Below are 15,774 nucleotides of genomic sequence, written 5' to 3'. Positions count from 1 at the left end.
AGAGACAGCCAAAGGAGGAGAGGAGATTTAAAACTAGATTGGAACAGATAAAGGGCTTAATTTTTCTCTGGTTGCCATCACTTAAAATCTTATATTTAAAATAAAGAAAACAAACCCAGATAAACGAGTTCTTAAATGTACCCAACATGCACAGGACTCAGAGTGGCAGGGATCAAAGGAGACAATCCCAGCAAAGATCCTCCACTGAAGCAGGAACTGATCTTAAGAAAAGGCATTTGCAGCCCTCAGAACTCCCCGTGGTTTGTCCCATTGCACTGGGGCAGGAGCAGGCAGACCACAGTGAGCACTGCCACAGTGGCCACTGTCACCTTCTCCTCAGGGGAGAGAAGAGGTGCCAAAGGTGTGGCAGAGCTGGAGGATGGGAGCAGCAGCCCCTTCCCACCCTGCAGGGAGCAGTGCCCCTGACCAGACACCTGACCTGCTAGTGCCATTCCCACCCAAACTACACTTGTGCTCTTTTTAGGACTTTAATGGAGATAAACCCTTTAAAAACTTCCCCTGCTCATTACCTGGGAAAAGGGGATAAAGTACTAACAAAAGAGTAAATTTATCAGATTCTACCATTTTATCAGAATCTTTCTTTCTCAGTTTTCAACATCTGCTCACAGCTGGGGCCTGAGGCCAGAGAGGTGAGTGAGCACTAAAGAGCACAGCAGTTCTTCAGTGGCATTTTAAAATTATATTTAAGGTTTGTGGTCTGACAGTGTTACAGACACAGCTTTTCCTGAATGCATAATCCTGCTCATCATATGACAACTGATTCTGAAAGATAAGTTAATGCATTTTGTAAGGTATCTTCACCCCTTTCCAGACATCCACACACATCACACACTTCCTATGGACATGTTTCAGATGTTCAGCCTCTACCAAGATTTAGAGGATTGCAGGGAAGCAGAAATTTAATGAGATAATTTCTATTTTGTTTCAAAAATAAGGTATTTATGGATGGCCTTTTGATTCTCTGATTACCAGGAATTTAACAACTGATTTAAAAATTGGTTTGAAATAAAAAGGCACAATCACATATGTAATTTAGAAACTAAAATCCACCATACTGATTTTTAGAAGCATTTTCCATCAAGAAAGTGAACTCCTTCATGAAGCGGTGGCACAGCTGGTTCTTCTCTGGTGTCCCTGACATCATGGTGAGCCAGACAGGCTCCCCAATCCGTGGCATCGTGTAGAGATTGCAAATAGTTGTTCTAGAAAACAAAACCAAAAAATCCAGGAGGTTAAAGAAAAAAAAAACAAACAAAAAGAACCCCAAACAAAAAACCCAACAGTCCCCCCAAAAACCAAACCAAACAAAAAACCCCAAACAATGACAACAAAAAGTAGAAATCCCAGCTTAAAAAGAGTTCTGTGCAACATTTAGATCCAGCTATCATTTCTATCAGAAACAAAATTTCTCTCAGCAACCATTATCCAAACCATGCTGTTCATTAAATAGTACAAATTCACCCTTCACCTCAGAGGGCTGAACCTCACAGGCTCCTCCTGCACCCACCTGACCTAATCCCAAACACAGCAACATTCCCTGGCACAAGCCAAGAGTTGCCCTGCTCTGAGTGAAGAAGGAATGGATCATTTCTTCTTATCTCCCTGCTTGTTCTTCATTTCATTTAAAACAAACTTCTGCTTTATTTATGACTAGGACAAAATTGTATGTATCTGACTTATAAAAATACCTTAACTTCCTCCTTGCTTTAAAAATTTGGTGTATCTCCAGACCAAACCTATGAAGTGTGGGTGTGTAGAGCAGGGAACCAGTTCACATCTTTAGCTTTAAATAGAGTATGACAGTAAAGTCACCCTGTGGCTGTACCTATTACACACTCACCACATCCTTTGTGACTACCGAGCACAGTAAATGTATGATTAAAAATTTGCTCTGCAGTAAAATACCATATTAAAATCCTTCAGATTACTGTTAAACTCTAAAATATAAACAAGTTATAGTTAAAAGTACAAAGCCAACATAGTGACACTATGAGAAGCTGGATTTTTAACACAGTAAAAATGTAAGCCTGAAAAAACTCAAAAGGACATGGGAAATGACTGATCAATTCAGGTTTCTCCCTGCCTAACGCACTACTTTTTCTAGGCAAAGTATTTTTGTTTTAAAAGGCAAAGATCTACATTACCCCATTATCCCTAGCACCACCCCTGATTTATAAAGATCTTCTATCTTCTTTTTGATAGATATAAACACCTCTGAACTTCTATTATATCTTATATATCTTCTCTGGATATCATGGTCTCAGAATTTACAGACACTCTCAGAAGCAGAGCTGTGCACAGCAGGCAGGCAAACACCCTGGAGCAGCAGCTGCCCAATCTTCCATGGTTTAGTGTTTGAAGTGAAACTCCCAGGACGTGAGAGCAGCACAGCACAGCACAGCACATCCCTCCCTGCTGCAGGGGCTCCCCAGAGGAGGGAGGCCCCCCCAGGTACTGGGCACAGAAGCAGCTGCTCCCCCAAGGGCAGCAAAGGTCACTGAGGTCACCACGGCTGCTCCAGAAGGAAGAAGGTGAGGGGACAGTGGCTTTCTCTGCCTTACTTTTCCTACTAATTTTCATCAAATACAAAATCCATTCTCTGTGCTCACAACAGCCAAAATCAACTCTGTCTTCTTCAAAGGGCAGACCTTCAAATCCTCCACTGCCAGAAGCATGATGAGAGTACCACAAAAGAGTCAGTGTGCTGGAGAGGGGGACAGCTGAGTTACCTCTGCCCTGCCCAGCCCCCAGAGGCTCTGCTGTCTGCTGGGACACTTTGGAGCAGCCTCACCAGCTGCTCCATGTCACCCTCTGCTGCTGGTCCCCTCCTGGGAGGAGAGCCCAGGCTGGTGACAGACCTGAGCACAAGTCCTGCTGCCTAGACAGGAGTGGGGCACACAGCCAGGGACACCAGCACTGCCTCTGGGGCACCACAGGGTCTCCAGCAGCACAAGCAGTCTTGGGGTTCTGGGAGTTCATTCCTCTGCAGGAGTAAGCTGGGACTGGGAGGGTTTATTAGGGGAAAACTTTCTGTTCACAGCCTATTAACTGGAGCAGATGTTAAAGATGCAAAAAAAAAAAAGAAAAAACCTCAAGTCCAGGGACCTCAAACTCAAGGAGTTTCAAAGCTCAAAACAAGTATGAAAACACACCCCCCAAGCACAGCTGACCTGAGAAGCTGAAGATAAACAGCACAACTTAGCGTAAAATACAGCTTATTTCTCCACCCTATGCAAACTAACCCAAGCCAAGCCTCTTGCAGCTTGGCTGTTTTGAAAAAAGAAACTACTTCTATACTAAAACCAACATATTAAAATACTTGTTTTCGTTGAAAAGATAGCCCGAGTCTTGTGACTCGTTATTTACTATTCTGGTAACCCTGGCTGCATCTGCAGCTGATAGTGTTTCCTCCGAGCCAGATCAGATTGCCCTGGCCCTGGGCCAGCAGGCATGTGACTGCAGCACAGGGAACCTCCACGCCAGGAAGGCAGCAATGGCACTGAGACCAAGGGCAAGGATTAACTGCTTCCCAGCTCTTCAACAGCCAGGGAAGCTCTCCTGCCAGATAGCAAAGGGCAAAAATCAAAACAAAACAAAACAAAAAAACCCTCCTCAAACACTACAGGGAAGTTAACTGGATTTTAAAAATAACAATCATTAAAAACCCACTTGGCCCCTCTCCTCCTGGCCATCTGCAGCAGCACCCTGTCCCCTCCCTCCCCACACACACACCAGCATGTGAGGGAAAGCTCAGTTAATGAGAGACTGCTCTTTTGAGGGTTCCAGTACATTTAAATTGGTTTATATTTGGAAATGCCTCTGGGAGGCTGAACTCCAGCCTGGAGCTCCCAGGCACCTTGGCCCCAGCAATGCAGCGAGGAGCACAGGGAGCCCCTCAGGCAACACCTTCACATCTCACAGGGTTTGGGAGCCAGTCAAGCCCAGCCTGGCCAAGCAAAAAGGAAGCCCTGAGCCAAGCCCAGCCCAGTTCCTCTGGGGTCTGCCTGCCCTGTGGGCACAGGTGGCACCAAGGTGAGCAGCCCTGCTCCAACAGACACCACAGCACAGCTGCTCCCTGCTTCACCCTCACCCACACACACCCCCAACCACCCTCGATTTCAGCACCAATTTTCAGCTCCAATCCAAGACAACTTTCCCTGGTGCTGTACAAACCAAATGAGCCACGTAGCTCCTCATGGATGAAAGCATCCTGCTGCAGCCCCTTCCTCCCCAAGGAAAACACAGTGACCCCCAGCACTGTGCCCCAAAGCAGCTCTGCTATTTAGGAGCCACACCATAACGGCAAACAAAGAAAATTATCAGCTTAATTCACATACATTTGTTTCCTATCCTCATTCCTTCCTTCCAAAGATGATTCTTCTTAAAAAGGAAGAGCAAAACAAAGGCAATCCCCACTGCAGGGAATGCAGGAGCAGGGCTCCCCCACAACTCTGTGCCTATGCTGGCACCACTGAGCACAACACACCGCTCAGCTCACAGCAGCATAAGCTGCTTAAAAATTACTGGCAGAAAATGGGATCAAATCTGTCTGCCAGAGAGCAGAGAGGTGTTTCCCCAGGCCCTGCCATCAGGGTTTCCTTGCCAGCCAGCATTTGTGCCACACAGGTATTAGTCACATGCATAATCTGTGTTATCAATGTGCTGCGCTGGCCTCGGGGACCGGGGGAGCCAAAATGTTTATGCAAGTACAGTAGCTTATTTCGTAAGTCATGTGTCTGCACAGCTGACATCCACAGAGAGTTCTAAGCCTCTAAGTCAAGTGTTAATAGCTAAACCCATCAGTGCTTCAGAAAATTAAGAATTGCTATAAAGTGACTAATGATGCAAAGGTAAGCCTGGAGCTGGGAACCAAACTGATGGCAAATTTATCAACAGCCTTGATTTGCAGAAGCAGCCTGGGCCTTCAAGAGAAGGCAGCTTTGTTTTCCAGCTTTGACCCAGCTCCCTTTTTTTTGCAGGCAGAGGAGTGACCTACAGCCACAGCTCCTTCCCTGCAGAGGGGACTCTGGGGTGCCATGCTACCTTCCCTGATCAGCAGGACAGCACATCCCCCATGCCCACTGATCTGAGGTTATTCTGATCACCAGACAAGTGCACATCAGCTACTCTTGAGCATCTCTGAAAATCTGGAGGGGTTTAAAGAAAAACAAAGGAAAAAAACCAAAGAAAATTCTCCTTAAAACAACTAGACTGCAATGAGTTAAACCAGCAACAGGATTACATTTTAGAATCACCAGCCCACTGAAGTCAGCACCCCTATTCCCTCTAGCACAATTTGCTAAGAGGACAGGAATCAACACAAGTCTCAGGTTCACCAAAGGACTTGTCTCCTGACTTCCCCGTGACTTCAGTGGGAAAGCAGACACCTAAAGAGATAATAGTGTCCTAAATGGGTTTGCTGAACTTGTGCCAAAGCATCTTTGCATCCAGCCTTTGGTATTTAAATATACCTCTCTCTTCTTACCAGACTCATCCTGCATTGCTTTGAAAAGCAAGGGGGTCTTGCATGTCACAGAAATGAGGATGACATGCATGTCACAGGGGCACAAGGACCCTGCCTAGACTGGGGGCACCAGCTGTTCCCCACTTCTGAATGCAACCCTTTAAAAAACCCCAGCAAAACCCAAAATTGCCAAGGGCTGCTGCCCCAGGAAATTCATTTCTGTGAAATTAAACTGGATTTAATTAACTTCATTACACTATTAAAGAGCAATATTTATATCACCATGGAAACCTCTGCATAGAACTGGTGGTTACATGCTCCCAGTGCTGGTTATGCAATGGCCATGTCATGGGAATGATCCCAGCTCCTGGTGTGCAGTGAGTGCCAACCTGCCTGTGTCTGCTGGGACAGAGCTTTCTTCCTCAGCCTGACCACAGCAGCTTCCTCACCCCATCCTAGCTCAGCACTGCTGAGTGTCCCTCCAGGGGGAAAAGCCAGCACAAGGGATTTGGCCTGTGTTTTCAGGGTTTTCTCCCTGCTTTTGACTTGGGATAGGTGCCCCTCCCCAGCCCTCTGGAACTGTTTAACTTGGAAGGACAAAGGAGAACGGGCAAAGTCCGCTGAGGATATCTTGAGGGGGAAAGTTTTGGGGGGAAGGTTTGGAAAACAGCTGGGAACTGGTGTTAACAGAGGGTGGGAAGGCACAGAAAAGGCTCAGGGAGAGATCTGGGAGGAGAGACAGTGCAGAGCTGTGGGAGTGGAGGAATCATTGTGGCTGCTCCGAGTTGCTGAACTTGTCTCAGGCCCCTGGGCTGGATCAGCAGCTCCCAGCAGTCATGAGCTCCCTCTGCTCCCTCTCTTGGCACAGCTTATCCATCCACCTCTCACCACAGGCCCACGTGCTCCCTCTTTTCTGCCTTCTGTCCCTACAGACATATCCTCTGCCCTTTCTTGTGACTGCCTGGAGGTGAGCTTCTAAAAAAATTTAAAATACACTGTGCCTTTGTCCAGCAGCACCACCTAATCCATGGCATTCAGGTAAGAAATGGAATTGTGGAAAAATAAGTGAGCTCTCGGGATCCTTCTCTGTTCAGTAACATACATCCTGATGTCAGAAATTTCTTTTTATAACATCAGAGAGCTGTCTTCAATAATGTCTCTAAAAAGTAGCTCTACAGTGGTTGTAAAAGGAAGCACCCTGCCACTCCCATCTGAGAGGAGATGAATCACTCCAAACAGACGGATTTCATTTTAACTCCCTCTCCATGACTTCAACTATGGAAAGAAAATACAGCTAAATGCCAGGGATGTGCTTATCTGTGTTACTTTGTATAATATCTGTTGAACAGAGAGTCTCTGCAGGTACCACTAGCCAAAGATTACAGCACTGCATTTGACTGTGGGCAAAGACAGCTCTCCCTCTTCCTAGCTGTTTTTCTGAAACACCTTTGCAGCACACTATAGAGGGGTGAGCTCTGATCACACATCAGAACAATACAGACTAGAGGAGGATTTCCCTACCAGGGCTTTGCAATGCTTTTCCCCTCTCAACAGGCCACAAAAGACCATTTAAGAGGTCACTGGGAGCTTCCTTATCACCTAAAACATAGGAAACCTTGAACATCTGTGTCCTGTTCACAAAGGATTGATGGACACACACACTTGGAGACATCCAAAACCTCAGACACATTAGGATGGCTTGGTATCACCAGTCCTTTGCTGTACTGACTTTTGCAGATGACTTTAGACATTTTAAGTTACTTATCCTGCACTAAGAAGATCCTGCTAAAACAGGCTCCAGTGCTTTTGAAGAAAGAAACAGGAAAGACAGGAGACATATGGCTGACCTGAACTCATTTAGGGCATCCACAATTCTGTTATATGCCAAACTCCGCTGGCTGGCATCAGCTGATCTCCGACTCATTTTCATGGCCTTGAAAACAATCATTAAACAGATAAGTAACACAGAACTACAGAAGCACAGAAAATGGAAAACCAAGTCATGTGTTTGACTTTATCTTTTGTTCAACTGGTCATGCAAATAATTTTTTTAAAGCGATAAAGTGACGGTCCAAGTGCCAACTTTCCCATCTGAGGGAAGACAGGTGAGGCACGTTTGCAGCTTCTGCCTCTTTTGTGCTTTTCACCATTCAAGGCATAAAAGGGGTCAAAGTTTTAACTGCAATGATGCAATTCCCACACCCAACATCAAGTTGATCCCACTTTTGTAACTAGCAACAGGAGTTAGAAATTAATCTGACAGGGCTGGGAGAACATACACAAGTGCAAGAAGCCAAAGCAACTGTGTTTACCTGTTCTATTGCACTCTTCAGTTTGTTCATGTGACTCTCAAAAAGAGGGAAGTGTGAAAAAAAGAACTCGTTAAATTTGTTGTTTTCATCTTCATCTCTTGAGAGTGAAAAAATAACTCCAATTGCTATTTTTTTCTTCCTAACAATTCCTGGGTTTGGACCAGAGCTGTCATCTGACAAGTTGAAGCTTTCATCCATGGACCTTTGGAGCAGGAACAAAAGGGAAAGTTAATGTAATCCACTGCTTAAAGTTGTACCTTGGTTTCCTGTGTGATTCAGTTCTTGAACATTTAACTTCAACAAATACCTTTTGCTTGAATGTGTTGTCAAATCATCATCTTTGATAACAACCCCTTTGTGATTTTTTTTACAAACATCTATTAATTGATTCTGGAACCAGATACACAATGGTTTTAGGATCAGATTACGGTATTCTAGTTCCCTCCCCTTCCTGCCAAGAATTTGTGTTTTGAGTATGATTTTAGGGCTTCTCATCCTCAAATCCTACAGACTTACACGTTGCTGAAGGCTTTCCAGTTAGTGAAAAAACAATGAACGCCATGAGGAACACAGAGACTAAAAAACATCAGCCTGACTTCCACGTCTGTAAATACCCCAGTGAGAGCATCAGCAAGAGCAGATGTACATGTGCAAGAGCAGAGTCAGGCTGACAGTGGTGAATGGGCAGCAGGCAGCACTCCCAGCCCCGCTCACCATCGAGGGAAGACGCCGTTCTCCAGGCTGGTGGTCTGGCTGCGGCGCCAGCGCCGCTGGTAGCTGCTGGCACAGCTCTTGTTGAACGAGGAGCCCGGGGATGGGAACGGAGTGATGAGCAGACTGCTGAGAGATGCTGCAAGAACAAGAGGAATAAAAACCTCTCCAGAAAAGAGAGCATTTGGAATATAACACCGGCAACTAAACCGAGTATCTCAAGATATACTGGTGTTGCTTCTCAAGTGCCTTGTCTTTTGCTTATCTATGTTTCTAATATAAAAATAACCAGTTTATAATGACATTAACAAGCCATACAAGCATGACAAGGGTGGGACAGTCCTGCTGATTTACATAATAGGTAATGCACAGGATGCACCTTGCTCAGCAACCTGAGTATCAGGAAATAAATTCCTTATGGAAAGGAGTAATGTTGATCACATCCTTTAACAGCCTTTACAATCCTAGCCCAAGTGTCCAACATCCTGAATTCGGAGGGAGGAAAGGGGTGCTGTTGAGGCCAATTTATGTTTTAACATTACCATCATAGGAACATAGAATCACAGAAAGATTTGGGTTGGAAGGGATCTGAAAGCTTATCTCATTCCATCCCCTGCCATGGGCAGGGACACCTTTCACTAGACCAGGTTGCTCCAAGCCCCATCCAACCTGGCCTCCTGGATTTGGAAAGGAGTTGACAGCAATTATTGTTTAGAAATGCAGCAAGTTCATTTTAATATTTAATCTGCCTTGCTTATTTGCAGCTTGTTTAAAAAAAGACACTGCTGTCAGGTTACTGTGAGGTGCCCAACACACACCCTCAACACCTGCACCATCTGCACCTGTACAGAGAGGTGTCATTAATGTCACAGAGCAAACCAGAACAATCCCATTTCAGCACTACTCCATGATGTGCAGAGATGTGTGACAAATGAATATTTTTGGAGTTTACAGGGTTAACACATGGAACTGCCATTACCAGATCTTGCTATGCCGCTGTCTCTGTCCTCATTCTGCTCCCTCCCAGGCATATCCATAGGGTTGCTGTGAACTGTAAAACAAGGAATACCAATTAGCAGGGGAATGTACAGTTCCTCTCTTGTTTGCAGATCTCCATGTGATTAATGAAACAAAAACATGCTCATTAATTCAGATCAACAGCACTGCACAAGGCCATCACCAAGAAAGGCTGCTTAGCTGAACAAACCAAAACACTTACCTGAGAAGCCTTTATGTCTTTTTCTCAAGTCCAAACACATATTTTAGTGCAAACTAAAACCAGGACTTTGTTTCTTTCCGCAGATAATTTTCAATAAAATTTTATCATACAAGAGGATGTTGGTCATATTTGTAGTACTCAGTGTATAGGCAAAACCCCCCCAAAACTCAAAATAAACACAACTTCATTCCTATACCAGCTTTCTCAGGTATTATATATGTATTTTTAAAGGAATTGATACTTTTAAGTTGTGAGCAGTGCATTGGTTGTTCAACTAAGCTGTAAGCTGTCCAGATTCACAGTCTGCGTATAGACAAGATCAAAGGTGTGTCAGGCTCAACAGTCTTTAAATGTGATATATTTTACAAATATGTGTGTGAAATAAAGCTACTCAGCCATGGAAATAAGATCCACTAAAGGAAAGAAATGTCCATTTTGAATTAATCTAATTTAGCTCTAATTTTTACAGTTTGGTTGAAACCAATCCAGATCAAAATAGCTTGACATCACTGTGAAATATCATCCCCATAAATATTAATTCCATATTTAAATATTTACGTTTCCAAAACAAAACAACACAGAGGACAATTAAATGCTTGCTGTCCTCTGGGGATTTAAGGAATGTGTCCAAAAAGGTAAGGGAGCAAACACCACTGTCAATTTTTTTTTGTTTAATAAATATGAGATCTTATTTGCAGGGCTAAACTACAAATCCACACAGTTTGTCACCCCAGCTAGACTAGCCCCACAGCACAGCACACAGCACACAGCAAACCTGCAAAGAAAGAGGCGCTCCGGATGAGGCGGAGCGGACCTTGCTCTGAGAATGCCCGCCTGGGGCTGCAAAGCTGGGAAAGACCTACATGGCAAAACGTAAAATACACATCAGAGAATGAGGTTAGTAAAGCAGAACAGTCCATAGGGAGGGGGCCAGGGCAGGGAAAGGCTTGAGCCAACATAAATGTAGAGTAACACAGGCAGGAGAACAGCTCTGAGGCTTTACCAGAACACTGATGTGAGGATGAGTCTCACAGCTGGGCTGTACAGTATTTATACATTAAAATAATAGACCCAGCTTTCCACTGTCTCCCATACAAGGATGGGGTTTCTCAAAGGGGCTTTTTTTTAAAAATAATTTTAAGGTTGAAAAATGATTAATTTATGCAGGCTCAAAGCCTAACTTGACCACAAACAGGAGATTCATCACAGAGTATAATGTTTGTTTTAACATCCACACTGGTGGGGTGCCTGGGAACACTGCTTCTGAAGAGAAGGAGGAAGGGGGAGAAAGAAGGCAGGAATTCATCTTAGTAGAACCAACAGAAAATTATAGGCTGAAGTAGTTCTGAGAATAGTCAGTACATAAGTTGAGTGAAATGATCCCATAGAAAATAAATGTTAGCAGTCTCAGTAGTTCATTTTAAAAGTAATACTGGATTATACATATACCAGGGAAACAGTGCATTGACTGTACACAGAGCCACAAAAAACACATAAGTATTTTTAAAGAGTTAATTGCCAGTCCCTCTCCTGTATTTGAACCCAATGCTCACTCAAAGTTTTCTGATTATATAAAACACAAAGGTTGCACCTCAAAGCTCCCTTCCATTCTCTTAGGCCTCCAGTCATTAAAGGGAACACATGACCAGGGCTGCTTTGGTTTTTTTTAACCAGCACATCTGAAAAAAAGCACCTTGTAAACAGTTCCCAACCCAAACACATAGACCCTCCTCCTGTCACAGGTGAGTCAGGAGCAGTCTGTGCTGCTCAGCACAGTTGTTAGAGTTACAGATTAACTCCTCTCCCTGCTTTACCTAGGGTTCCCTCTGTGCTCAAATGGGAACTGTAAACAAATACTTGTTGAAAACTTGTGAAGCCCAATCCCAAAGAAAACTTCAGCATCCTCTTCTTGCTGACAATCTTGTGCCTCTTGGCACACACCCTTGCCCCGAGGTGCCCATACCTCCTGCTTGGTTCTTGGGGCAGTCACCAGAGCCACCTCACAGCTGGACACAGGTGAACAGGTGGCACTGGCTACACCTGAATCACTCCATGCCTAAGAGCTGCATTATCTGAACTGGAACTTGCAGTTTATATCACTCTAATGCTACAGCAAATTTCTGCCAGGCACAAGTCACAGCAAACCCTAAAAGTAAATGAAGGTGATCTCCTGTCTTTTAGATCAGGCACCACATTCACTGCAAAAATCATAACTGAAGCCCGAAAGGACTGTGGGAAATGAATTTGTAGGTTGTAAGGTTCTTACAACCTTAATTGGCTGCCCTTACAAATGGACTACTGCAAATTATTTTAATGAGGTATACAGCTCATGAGCTTGAGAAGCCTTTAAGCCCATGCTTGGGCACAGGTCTTAGCAAAGTCAATGTGAAGGAAAGGAGTAAACATCCCTAGGATCTAGAACTACATCAGTCAGAAACTCATTTAAGAGTATCACAGTCATCAAATATACTCTCCTTACTTCCAATCCTATAAAAGCATATTTTACATACAGCAATATCCTGCAAAGCAATTGTGAAAATAAGCCCCTTATTCCACCTACAACAGACATTTCCTTGGAAAGTCAACAATCAAAATGAACAGAAAGGGGGGAGAGAGCCATGGATCAGGCTGCTACACTGGACAACCAAGCACTGAAGCCCAGTCCTACCAGCTCAACTGCTCCCAAGAGGAAAAGCCAAGACCTCTGTTATCTAATGCTCGCAGAGCCTCCACCCACAGCTCTTCCAGGGAAGCTGAGAACTGAGGACACCAGATGGTTTCTCAAGACTGCTTAGCTGCCATGGTCAGCCAGAGGAGAGAACACGAAGATATTCTGTCTAATCTGATCCAAAGCTGCAGTGCAGCTGTGCAAGGTTAACTGAGACTCAGACAGGAACGTGGCTGCAGCGCTCAGGTGGGCAGAGTACAGGGCAGAACGGGAATTATTAACGAAAATAAAAAGCAGGGAACTGAGCCAGGCAGAGTCGCTCCTGCCTGATCAGAGATATGCTCTTCAGGAATTTCTACAGAATGTTATTTTCCAACATTTTCTGTATTTGAACTTAAGTATATATATTTCTATTATGTACTTTATGTACACATATGCAGCTGTGGATACTGAATGACTGCTAATTCCCTGAACAATCCAAGTTATTCTCCTCCAAGCTCCATCAGCATTAATTTTCTGTTACATCTTTAGCTTTTTTTAAAATGTGATTCTATTTAAAAGATTTGCATGTTCTAGAATCTATGATTACTCAATTCAAGATATCAGCAAATAAAATCTGTTTGCAATTACCTATATTCCCAAGAAGTCCATTCATAATTGTACTGTGGTCAGGCTTTAATGTATTGCTGTCTTGATTAATGAACTCAAGACTGTCCTGCAACCTATAACAAACATAAAACACATAAAAAACCAGTGATTTGCATTTCAGTAGAATGGAGAGATAGTTCATTATAGCCAAAATGGAACAGGCAAGGTAAGAACACTGGCTTCTACTGGAAAAAGCTTTCATAGCCTAAGCCACATCTTCAGGTGGGTCACTAAGTAATAGAAAACAAGTATTTTTGTAACATATTTTTGTAATATTTTTCTATTTTTTTTCATCTTGGACTGAATCCCCAAGGTTGCAGGTAGGTACTTTTGTACCTTACAATACAAGCTTCACCATATCAGCATGGAAGGAATGGTTCATTCATTCCCTTAGAGCCAGCTGAGGTGAAGACAACTGTGAGGGAAAGGTGAGGACACCACTGACAGGATGTAGCAAGGAGTTCTTTTTTTAGAGAAAGAATCTGGAGGGTCCAAAGAAAGTCCTGTGTCCTTATTTGTGTTCTTACATTCACCTGCTTCTGTGCAATAGCTACAAAGTGCAGGCACTCACGTGTTCAGGCTGCCGTAGATGCTGCTTCCCGTGCGAGCTGTGAACACCTTGCTGAGCATGAGCTGGGGAGGGGAGCTGGGGACGAGGAGGGAAGATGTCAGTCAGAAACAGGGCCAAGACAGGCTCTGCCTCCCATTTCACAGCCCTCCAGATTTTATTGACCTTAACACGACAGAACAGCCTTTTATTTCAAAAATGACATCAGGCTGACTTTAAAGCAAACACAGAAATCCATTTTACTCTGCACTTGTGCCATTCAATTCACTGTTTATCAGCACTAAGGAGTGAGTCTTCTGAAAACACCTGCAGCAAAAAGTTAATCTTACCGGATCTGATGAATTTTCAATGTAGAGCCCTTGTAGCTCATGGCCACAGAGCCAAACATCATCTCTCCAAGCATGTTGGCATCTGAGGAGCACCGAGAACCCTGCAAAAATTCAAACCCACCAACATTTGAGTTTAAGCATTTTAGAGGCACAGTTCTACTAAGGCAACACACAAGAGAGAAAAATCTTCCTTATTGAAAAGATAAATATGTAAAATATCTTGCTGGAACACTGCTGAACATGCAAATTTGAACAGTTTAATCAAGATAATGCCAACAGAGAAAGTGATCTTCACACTGGCTGTGAGCTCAACTACTAAAACCATGCAACAAACCAAACCCACCTAGGTGAGAGGAAGCAGATCCAATGACACTGAGCCAGGGGACTGAACTTTTAAGAATGTGTTAACACAGCTCACTGAATTAAGCCTAAACCTTGTTTCTGCTTGACACGAAGAATCAGCAGTTCATTGGAGATGTCAGACTGCACAATGGAACCAAACTGGACCAATGTTTACTTGACAAAGAGTGATTCATAACTTATCCATGGATGATATTTTATATGGGATGAATCCCTCCCTCGTGTTTCTGTGATGGCACCAGAAAAGAGCTGCAGCATCATGATGCCAGGCTAAAGTGGTGCAATTCCTGCTTCTCTGGTGGCAGGAGCTTGCTGTAAGGCACACAGGCTAAATACCAAGGAGCAAAGTCACTATGCTGCATCACTGGCTAGGGCAAATTCTGCAAACAAAACCCTAAAATTAAAAAATTACTCAGGGCAATCAACTGGAGACAACTGCTCTGCAGACAGACTTCTCATTTGTCATTTTCAATGACTGTGATTACTGTCCCTTTGTCCAGGGCTGTTTCACCTCCAGGTCAGCAGAGTGTAAGTGCTGGGTCTCCACTTGTGCCTTGCCCTGAATAATTTAAAATGTGGTGATCACTCACTAACAGAGCTCAGCCAGCTCTCAGGTGAGGAGGTTTGGCACTGTGCAAAAGAGCAACGTGTTTCAGTCAAAACGTGTGGTAGCATGTAAATTACTCCATTTCCTGGAGTAATCCTAAAAGACCCCTTAAACCCCTCACAGAAACAGCCCTGCTGGAAGATGCTCAGTGCATCTCCATATTCCTCATGCAAGCTCTGAACAAGCAGCATGCTGAGTAACCATGTATTCTACACAGGACTGAAACACAGAATGACACAATGGTTTGGGTTGGAAGGGACCTGGGAGCTCTTCCAGTTCCACCCCCTGCCATGGGCAGGGACACCTTCCACCAGCCCAGGTTGCTCCAAGCCCAGCCCAGGCTGCCCTTGAACATTTCCAGGGGTAGGGCAGCCACAGCTTCTCTGGGCAACCTGTACCAGGGTCAGGCAGTGAGCCTGGAGCACAACCAAGGACAGGGTGTCCCCACCACAGACCCCTACTGGGAGCAGAACAGCTGTGAACAGCCCACACACTGTTCCTGCTCACCCAGCCCACAGAACAAGGGCAGGAACAAGGAAATGCTCATCAGCCAAAAGGCAACACACAACATTTCTCAATTTTTAGTTCTTCTCAAGCGCTCTCAGTTAAGCTGATGATACTTTTAACAGCCATACTTTTAACCTCTGAAATCTATCCCTGCGAGGAGAGGGGATGACTGAAAGCAGAAACCACAACTGTAAAAATGAGGGTACAACTCCAAGGTTTGTAAGTGTTCAATGACAGGGCAAAAGCTGATCATTAGCTGGGCCTCAGTGAAATTTCCATCTCTGCCTCCCAGGACATCCCACTGCTCAGGTGCACTGTAGGCAGTACTGGAAAAACTAGAATTTAAAACCAGTCAGCAGC

The 15,774-nt window shown here is 44.3% G+C and overlaps 1 protein-coding gene across 3 annotated transcripts in view; it reads right to left on the bottom strand.

The window, feature by feature from the left end:
• Window positions 1-15,774, bottom strand: part of FNIP1 (folliculin interacting protein 1) — a 64,570-nt gene that overhangs the window by 10,416 nt on the left and 38,380 nt on the right. For 2 of the 3 annotated variants that reach the window (XM_039701224.1, XM_039701225.1), the window contains exons 4-12: window positions 13,941-14,041; window positions 13,615-13,689; window positions 13,026-13,117; window positions 10,503-10,586; window positions 9,488-9,559; window positions 8,512-8,647; window positions 7,798-7,999; window positions 7,333-7,418; window positions 1,077-1,223 (exon numbers count right to left, since the gene is read on the bottom strand). In XM_039701224.1, the coding sequence (XP_039557158.1) occupies window positions 1,077-1,223; window positions 7,333-7,418; window positions 7,798-7,999; window positions 8,512-8,647; window positions 9,488-9,559; window positions 10,503-10,586; window positions 13,026-13,117; window positions 13,615-13,689; window positions 13,941-14,041 (995 nt within the window). The remainder of the gene's footprint in view (window positions 1-1,076; window positions 1,224-7,332; window positions 7,419-7,797; window positions 8,000-8,511; window positions 8,648-9,487; window positions 9,560-10,502; window positions 10,587-13,025; window positions 13,118-13,614; window positions 13,690-13,940; window positions 14,042-15,774) is intronic. The other variant, XM_039701226.1, reaches the window with a different exon arrangement.

This window comes from Passer montanus, unplaced genomic scaffold, assembly GCF_014805655.1.
Source record: "Passer montanus isolate IOZ18808 unplaced genomic scaffold, ASM1480565v1 scaffold15, whole genome shotgun sequence".
Taxonomy (NCBI): domain Eukaryota; kingdom Metazoa; phylum Chordata; class Aves; order Passeriformes; family Passeridae; genus Passer; species Passer montanus.
The sequence above is the reverse complement of the archived record's forward strand: the minus strand, read 5'-3'. Positions and strand labels throughout refer to the sequence as shown.